Source organism: Mastomys coucha, unplaced genomic scaffold (genome assembly GCF_008632895.1).
Source record: "Mastomys coucha isolate ucsf_1 unplaced genomic scaffold, UCSF_Mcou_1 pScaffold7, whole genome shotgun sequence".
Taxonomy (NCBI): Eukaryota; Metazoa; Chordata; class Mammalia; order Rodentia; family Muridae; genus Mastomys; species Mastomys coucha.
Window position 1 is genome coordinate 1,564,812 of NW_022196913.1, and position 9,638 is coordinate 1,574,449.

Here is a 9,638-nt window from a genome sequence, read left to right on the forward strand (position 1 = left end):
GCAAAACCGAAGGCCAAAAGCATGGAAAGCTCTCAGCTGTTCTTTTGTGTTTACTCTGAAGAACAGAAGAAAATAGCCAAAGTCCCAGGGGACTAGGATTTCACCCAGGAATCGTTACATAGCCTTAGCTATATATCAGGCAAGAAACATTTGTTTTCTTGTGGTTCTAAGAACCTAAGACAATATTGCTAAGCAAGTTCTCTACCACTTTGTTCTTAGCCCTGTGTGTCTTTTAGGAGTCAATCCTTTAACCTTATAGACAGGTGAGGATCAATGTCCTCTGTTTGGACAGCATGACTATTTTCCAGCTCCTTGACCTGGGTAGGCATCTTATCATACATGTTTTTGCTTTTTCTAATTAGAGGACAGAAAAGGAACTTCCTGACCCAGATTAGTAGTCGGTGAAGTGGCATGATTGTTTATGAAATTGCTTTAGGAAATGGTTTCATTTTAAGAAAATTGTGTTTTATTAACATCACAATTAAGCTAGCCCATTCTCCTGTCTAATGCTGCATTGAGTTTAAACTTTCTGAGAAGCCCCACATTAAATCAGGGATGGAGAAACATTCAGTAGGAATTACATTGCAACATGGTTCATTTCTGGGATGTCATGTGACCCATCTTTGGTGGGCACCGTGGACTCCGGAGAGAGTGTCAACAGGTCTGGGATGGAAAGCTTCAGATATTTCTGGACAGCCAGTGTGGGCTGGCATCCTCACAAGGCTTGGCATTCTGCTGTATGGGGCCATGCCAACCATTCCTTTCTCTGAAGGGCTCCCAGCATAGTTCAGGCCTCCCAAGTGATGTTTATCAAACCCAGAGAAACAAGTACTGTCTAGTGGTTTGAGTCAGCCAGAGCAGTAGCCAAGACAGCTCATGGACCCTTCCCTGACACCCAGGTTACTCTTCTTCAGTGTCATTATGAAAATCATTTTTCAAAGCCTCCCCTCTCTTCCTGTCTACTCTCTCCCCATTTCTTCCTTTCCCTTCCCTCTGCTTCCCTCTTTTTCCTTCAGCTCCTCAAACATGTACAGGAAGGGACATTCTACTGTCAAAGGCAGAGTGAAGGAAAGTTGGCTCGCTGCAGTATGTTGAGTATACGAAGCTCTGCAGACACAAATTATAATTGATCTTTTTTATCTGCTAATACTGAAGATCAGAGATGCTGTCAAAAGGATTGTACTGGCTGGTTTTGCATGTCAACTTGACACAGGCTGGAGTTATCACAGAGAAGGGAGCTACAGTTGGGGAAGTGCCTCCATGAGATCCAGCTGTGGGGCATTTTCTCAATTAGTGATCAAGGGGGTAGAGCCCCTTGTGGGTGGTGCCATCCCTGGGTTGGAAGTCTTGGGTTCTATAAGAGAGCAGGCTGAGCAAGCCAGGAGAAGCAAGCCAGTAAGGAATACCCCTCCATGGCCTCTGCATCAGCTCCTGCTTCATGACCTGCATGAGTTCCAGTCCTGACTTCCTCTGTGATAAACAGCAATGTGGAAGTAAGCCAAATAAACCCTTTCCTCCCCAACTTGCTTCTTGGTCATGATGTTTGTGCAGGAATAGAAACCCTGACTAAGACAAGGATCCAGTGACCTTTGCATCCTGGAGCCAAAGAGTGTCCTAGAGACCTCAGGGAAAGTCTTTGAAAGCTCACATTGTTCAGAGGAACTAAAGGATGCTTCTCCTCTGACCTCAGAGTGGTGTGCTCTGGAGCTAATTCGCAGACATCTTTCCTCCTTAATCTTTCATTTTTTTCATCTTTCTTCATCCAATCTGTCATTTATTCCTTCTAAAATAAACTGCATGATAGAACAAATTAAGGCTTGTTCACTGAACGTCAGTACCACATGAGAGGCCATTTGGGATGTTTAGGGACTCTGGGACTGGCCCAGAGACCTTGCTATGCATAAGGAGAATCTCCAGGGAGTGTTGGGTCATTGTGATAGGCCCATTCCAGAAAGTTCTTAAAGTTACCAGTATCTAGACTATATTAGAAAAAGACTATCTGTTCTTGCTGCTTCTGTATTTTGGTTTTCTGCCAGCGAGGTTGATATGTAAGGAGGTGGGGAGGATGGGGGATGGGGAGGTAGGTAGGGGGCTGGTCTGAGGATTTCAGTGTGATTAATGGGATCCTTAAAATGTCAAGTAACGCCATCAATCTAACCTCATTCATAAAATTACATCCAGATTCTAATTTATATCCCATTCCTATTGCAATGGTCTTGATATAGAGAATCTGGCATGGTCCTCATCCCAACTCTGTAATGTGAGCTTGAAGATCCCCATGGTATTTGAGGATCAGAGAGGTCAAGGATCAGAGTCTACCAGTGACCGACCAGAAGGAAGGAGCTCCTGGGTCCTTGCCACTGTGCTACGTGGGTTTGATGAGATGCTGCTCTGTAGTTGTTCAAGTGTGAACTGCTTCTGTGAAAACACAGGTCTTGGTAATGATCAGTGCTGAAAGAGAGGAAGTAATGCACTGTGCTCACTCTGCTCGCCTGAAGGATAAAGCATAGCCAGATGGGTGCTGTAGATATGTAGAGTCCACATGAAACTGAAAGCCCTTCCTGCCTCCTACAGCCAAAAGGCTGCCAAGCCTGGCAGCCGGGTGTGTTTATGAACAAGGGGGCCCTAACCTGAGGAAGTCGACCAGATTCTGAATGTAAGAAAGAGGAGACCAAAGTCAAAGCGTCAATGTGGGAGAAGAAGGGGAGGAGGAAGAGAGTTCACATCGGGTGAACACTGGAGGGCAAAAGTCTAGGACCTTCTTCTGGCCGGAAGTTGCTGTCTTCCATCAGGATAGGCAACAACAGGCCAGAGGAAGGACAAGGCCTTAAGGTGGTGCTGACGTGGGGGCCCATGTGTGGGACAAAGCCCCTGAGCAAAAGAGGATGCCTGTAAGTCAGGAAGAGGGGACAGTGGTGTGCAGGCCTCACCAAGGCTGACAGAATCTGTCTAGAGCTTTGTGGGTGTGGTGGAGAGACCTGATCTCAGGCAGCAGCCCCCCACGGAGCTCCCCAGCTCCACCACAGAGAGCCAGGGGGAGCTTAGATTATCATTTGTAGTGGTTTTCGTGGTGTGTATCATAAAGACATTGATTTCTACAACCACAGCAACTAATTGAAAAATGCCAAATAATGTCTATAAAAAGGAAATGCAATGCATTTCCACATTGCAAAAGATGTAACTAAAGCAGATGGCCTTTCTGGGAGGTGGGAAGGATCACTTTTAGGGATAGAATTGTAAACTGGAAACAGAATGGTTTGTGGGCTCTCTTCATTGGCTATGACTATTAGCCCAGCAGGGTCAGTGACCTGCACACAATCTAGAGTAGAATTTGAATTGCAATATGAAGACTTTAGAGTCTTCATAGATTTAATCAATAAAAGTTTAAGCAAATCTTGTTACAATGTGGTTGGCAGGACCTGAGTATTCCAGAGATTTCTGTCTTGTGTATGTAGTCTTTACAGATATAGGATGCCAGTATCCTATCATCTAAACTTTCCATGGTCCCGTGGGTAGTAACTAAAGATGTTGAATAACTTAAAAATCTATTATTTTGTGAATTTGTTTCACAAATCCCATCTGTCATTCATAAAACTAGGAGTTCATTTTCTCCTCCTTGCTTAAGCATAAAATATAGTCACAACTGTGTGTGTGTGGTGTGTGTGTGTGTGTGTGTGTGTGTGTGTGTGTGTGTGTGTTGCTAGGGTTGAGCCTAGGATCTTGTGCACACTAATGAAGTGCTCTCCCATGAGCTATATCTCTTCATTCTACTTTTCATGTTGAGAATAGGTGTCTCACTAAGTCACCCAAGCTGGCTTTGAACTTGTTCTTTGGCCTAGGCAGACTGCAAATTTATAATTTCCCTGCCTCAGCTCTTCCAAGTAACTAGGAATTCTGGCCTTGACACAATTTTTCATTTGTTGTTCTGTCAAGCAGAGAAGAAAGGAGAGGAAGGGGAAGGAATTAGAGGGAGGGAAGGGGATGCTCTAGACACAGCTTGTCTCCTGTGACTCCAGCCCATCCCTCTGTAGTAGGTGGTAACTTCCCTGGCTTATATTTAGGAACAATAAGGCTCAATGAGATTAAATGCCTTTTGCCGAATATAGGCTACAATGACCACACTCTTCCACTGTGCTCTGTAGCCTTCAGTATCCTGGGCTGTGAATTCTAGTTTGTGTAGCTTATGAGCCACCTGAATTCAGGCTGACAAGTAGGCAAATATTTTCTGTTCCTTCCATAACCTGTTCACCTTCCCTTTCCAGTCCAAGATCCATGCGGCACGAAGTCTGAGTGAGATCGCCATTGACCTAACAGAAACAGGGACCCTGAAGACCTCAAAGCTGGCCAACATGGGGAGCAAGGGGAAGATCATCAGCGGCAGCAGTGGGAGCCTGCTGTCCTCAGGTAGGGCCTGGACCTGAGGCACCTTCCACAGAATGGCTTCCTTCCAGGGACGGGGCAACATCATGCACAGGAGGCTTCTGGGTACACCTTCGAAAAACTGCCTTTAGTTCTCAGACCAAAGTTTGAAGCCAACTGTGGGTCTATGAAAAGTTTCCCAAGATATCCGAAGGGGCAGAGGGAGATGCGTGTAACTTCAGTGTGGGACAAATTGTCAGAATCTCCAAGGGCACTTCATGGGGTTTTTTAAAATGCTGACTGATGTAGTCATTACCTATCATCACGAGTGTCAACTCCAAAGGCAGAGCATGGGGTTTACTTGTGTTCTCTTAAGAGGGAGGCTATCCCAGTAAGAACAGAGGTCAGGGTCAAGCTGCTATGTTCCACTTCCAAGGAGATATCTGGGGCTCTATAGGGTAAATGAGACTTGCTGTCACAAAGGAATGGCCCTTGTCACCACCTGGTTCTACTCCCTAATTCTCCTGCTCTCCCACAAGACAGGATTGCTCTTTGTAACAGCCCTGGCTGTCCTGGCCTCGAATCCACCAGTCTCTGCCTCCTGAGTGCTGGGATTAAAGGTGTGCAGCACCACCCCCAGATCTTTACTGTCTATTTCTGTGAGCATCAGGCCGTTTACTTTGGCATTAGAGATTAGGAGGTCCAGATCAAATTTGTCTTGGCTTCAAGAGTGGAGATCAAGGAAGTAGTTGGTTGGTAGAGCACTTGCTTAGCACACTCAAGGCTCTGACTTCAGCCCCCAGCCTCTGAGTCAGTCAAAGAGTGGGGAATAATGCTGTTTGCTTAAATAACAAGACAGGCCTGGGTTTATATGAGGTCAGAGGGAGAAAGACAGCGATGTTTGGTGAGCTGTGTGACTAGCCAATGCCTCTTCAAAAGCTGTCTGTTGGAATCCTGATGAATTTAGGTGGCTGTTCTAGTCTGCTTTCTGTCACTGTGCTAAAACATTGTGACCAAAAGCAATGAGGAGAAAAGAAGGGTTTGTTTCATCTTATTCTTCCAGTTAACCATCCATCACTGAGGGAAGCCAGAGCAAGAACCCAAGGCAGGAATTGAAACAGAGACCACAGAGGAACATGATTTACCATTCTGCTCTCCCAGGCTCGTATTCAACGAGCTTTCTTATGCAGCCCAGACCCACCTGCCTAGGGATGGTACCATCTATGTGGAGGGAGCCCTCCCACATCAGTCACCAGTCAAGACAATCCCACACAGACATGACCCCCAGGCTGATCTTATCTGGGCAGTCCTATAGATCAGACTCAGGCAGATGACACTGGGCTGTGTCAAGTTGACAGGTAACTAGGACGGGAGCCATGTCACCTTGCCTTTGAGCTAGGAAATGAAGTGTTTACCTCCTGTCCTTTTCCAGGGCTAGAACTATACACAGTGACTGCAAACAACTGTCACAACCGAAAAGGGAAAGACAGAAAGAGGAAGATGAGCTGACCCATGTTAGCTTCTGGGCTGGTGTTGCCTACTCGTAGTCAGAAGTTGAAGATGAACAGAACTAAGGACAGGAGAATGCACACTAGCCTGGACTGAGATGTGGGTTTGCTATGGAGCACACAGAGTGTGAATGGGGTCTCCATGTTAGACAGGCTATGACCCAGTGATATGTCCACATGCTTACGAGCTTTATAATATGACACATTGCATTATTGTTTGTCCTAAAGGAACTGTCAAAATTAGATAAGCTTCAGGTTCATAAAAGCCGGATCTGTGTCTGCCAGATCTCTATGACGTTGACTCTAACTCTTAATTCTGCCCTTCCCTGAAATTCTTCAAAGCTGTTTCAGACAAAAGGTGTTTCAGGTGGCTGCTGCTTCTGAGGCTCACAGATTTGCAAGAAAGACTGTAAAAAATGTTGTCTTCTTGCATCAAGACAGGAACATTCAAAACCTAAGGGTCTATCCAGAGTTACAGCCCCTCCCAGCCTCCCACTGAATAGGCAAAGTAGAACTAAAGGCAACACTTTTTTTTTAGACACAGCATGCAATGATTTCCCTAGTTCCTGTTAAGCCCAGTCTGAAGCAAAAGCCTGGCTCTCTATCCAATCTACCTCCTTACCTAGTTACAGAGAATCCAGCCTTGCTCCACCCCGGACTCTTCCAGCGTAGGGTCAGAGGATACAATAGCATTCAGCCTTGGCACTCATCTCACAAGATGCTGTAAATCTTCATGAACCCAAGAATCAGTTTCTATTTCTACCAAGTTCTCAGATCACTCTGCAGCTGGTGGTCCAGGGACTGTGTTCTGGCAGCCACTCTTCTTGCCAAGAGAGATTAAAGTGGGCACGTGGCTCAAGATAATGAAACCCAGGCTTCTCCACTTTGAGCCTATGACCTGCTCCATCTTTCTGGGCCCCTCATATCTGAGGCAAGCTCTAAGGGCACCAAGAAAGATACCTATCAGAAGCTGTAGATGAAGTTCCTAAGGTGAGACTGACCCCACCTAGCCACTAGGAATATCACCTGAAGCCAGAATGCAATCCATTTCTATACTGCCATCAGATTGGCATTATTTATCAATCCAGTGGGCTAAAAGATAAGTCACAAGAAAATCTTCCTGCCGGATCCATGCCTACATGTAATGTGTGAGCATCTTTCTCTCAAGATGATGAAGTGAGTTTCCCAGGTTAGAGCAGGGGCCCAGGTAAGTAGCAGCTGGGGCCACTTGCAGGCTGTACCCATCAGTAGCTTGCAGTCACTCAGCCCTTTCTGAGATTGCTAAGCAGGAAGAACTGTGGAAGGAAGAAAAAGGAGACCAAGGAACTTGTCAACCTCTACCAGGCCATACAAGTTTGTGCCTGAAAATTGTCTGTGAATGCCAGTTGAGGCTCTTTGGGAATGCCCCACGCCCACCCTCATGACTTAGAAAAACAGCTGAGACAATGGAGGGAGGAACCAGAACAGGATGCTTGCCACCAGTGAACAAAGGGAATTTCTAGGGTACAGGCTCTGGTCCTCCCTCTCACAGAGACTGCTGCCTGCTGCCTGTTGTGAGTGCTTGCTCTGAGAGGAGGCAGCCTCCACCTAGGGAAAGCTAGGCTTCACCACTGGGAAGCCATTGGTACCCTACCTAGGATGGGCCAGGTTCTCCCCAGTGTGGAGAAATTTAAGCTGCTGGTCTAAAATTGGGGCAGCTGCCTAATCTTCCTCCTCTGTCTTTCTGTCCTCTTGCCTATAACATGCTCTCACACACTTGTTGTCACAGGACAGCTCTGTCTTTTTATTAACACTTGCCTAACCTTCCACACTAAGAACATTCACTCGTGAACAAGACAACCCAGCATCCAATTGCACAAACTTTTTTCCTCCTTCCCTCTTTATTAAATGGTATCTAGTAAGTGCGTCTTAGAAGCATATTGAGAGCCTAGCTAGCACAAGTTCATTGTTCAGCGTGCAGTGGCCACTAGTAAAGTTGTTGATAAGAAATTTTGTAGCATAGCATTAAGGCCTGTGTCATGTGTTAAGAGTTTCCTTTCTGGGAATTGCCAACACATCCTCCCTTACGGGTAAAAGCAATCCCACCTTGCTTGTTAGGAATGGCATCTAAGCATCTTTAATCTAGACAGTGCATCTCTATCCTGCTGTCAAGTTAACCTTTGTCACACTGGTGTTAGACCTTCTGAGGTCACTTGCATCAGCCCCTCAACCCTTGTTGCTTCTATTCATTTCTTCCAACACATCCCAGTAGTGCAACATCATGCATAATGGAACTATATTAACAATGATGTTGTATTTCCATAATGTAAACATTTACTCCTAATAGATGTTATGCTTTGATTTTGGTCATAGCTTTGGGTCCACTTTGGGGAATAACACCCTCCCCTCTCTGACAACCCCCCAGGCATTGCCAAAGGAGTCAGTGCTCCCAGGGTTTGTTTATGCTGGACTGTAGAACCTTGAGTGCTGCAAAAACTCCTTCTGTTGAATGGGTGTTTCTGAACTCAATTATGCAGGGCTGGCCTGAGCCAAAACTGGGGAGGTTAGTGTACATGGCATTTGAAAACATAGAGGGCCTCTCTGAAAAGAGTTTTGTGTATTATCTATTGATGAAAATGGAGATAAAGTGATTCTAAGCTATTAGCAACTTTAAAGGAAGTTGTTTCTATTTATGGGTGTAGTTACCTTTAAAATCACTAAGAAGTCCAGTTCTTGGTATCTGAGGCCTCTAATGTCAAATGAAGGAACGCCATTGGTAAACATTCCAAAACTCAGAAGCTCGTACACACCGATGTCCTGAGTGTGAGCAGGACAGGAGAGGCAGGGATGAGCTTTTCCAAATGAAAAGGGCATTTGGTTCTGTGATTGACTAAGCCTGGCACCAAGACATTTTACATAGGAGCTCCCATGAGGAGACTGTCGGTTCTATCCTAGTGGAGTTGTATCCCATCTAAGTCAGAGTGCAGGCCTGTGTTGGGCAAAACCTACATGTATAGGGGTTCAGGAAATCTGCTAACCAACCTCCCAAGAGGGAGCAAATAAGTAGACATTTAGTCACTGTGGCCTGTAAGGGTCTGGATGTTTCCTCCACATTTGGAGATGGCTTTGGCTATGGAGAGTTGCGCACATAGGCTTTAAGTAACAAATTGTCAGGATGTTCAGATTCCATTTGAGAAATCGAGTGTAAATGCAAACCATTCGGCTGAGTTGTCTTAGAGCATGTCCTTTCTCTCCCTGCCAGCCCACCTTCTCTTTCTCCGTGAGCTAGGGTACAGCTTAGTGGGTAATACATTTGCCTATAGCTCTCAGTCTAATCTCCAGCACCATCCAAAAAGAAAGAAAAGCAGAAGACCCAAATCATTGGCAGGATCTTCAAAGGGTTTATTTCTCCTTCCCCTTCCCTCATTACCTGAAGTGTCAGAGGGAAGGGGTTGTGGAGGATGCGGAACAAAACGTGAACTTGTCCTTATAGCTGAAGGCACTCAGCCTCCATAGCTTCTCTGGAAGTGAGTCTAAGATACAGGTCAGCATTGGTTTAAGGATCTGTCCTCACTGGATAGTCAGGATTTCGGGGAGAGCATGGGGGCTGTCAGAGATGTGGGAGTTCTCAGGCTATTTAAAGCAAGTGGCACAAAACCACTTAGGAAATACCCAGGGTTCTGCAGGGCCCCATGGCTTGCTGTATTGACCACCCAAACCAATTGTGTGAGTGTGTGTGTGTGTATGTGTGTGTGTGAAAGAGAGGGGAGAGAGAGAGAGAGAGAGAGAGAG

The 9,638-nt window shown here is 45.8% G+C and overlaps 1 protein-coding gene across 9 annotated transcripts in view; it reads left to right on the forward strand.

Annotated features, from left to right (window-relative positions):
• Nucleotides 1-9,638, forward strand: part of Frmd4a (FERM domain containing 4A) — a 480,303-nt gene that overhangs the window by 433,455 nt on the left and 37,210 nt on the right. For all 9 annotated transcript variants that reach the window (XM_031359491.1, XM_031359490.1, XM_031359489.1 and 6 more), the window contains one exon: nucleotides 4,263-4,404. In XM_031359491.1, the coding sequence (XP_031215351.1) occupies nucleotides 4,263-4,404 (142 nt within the window). The remainder of the gene's footprint in view (nucleotides 1-4,262; nucleotides 4,405-9,638) is intronic.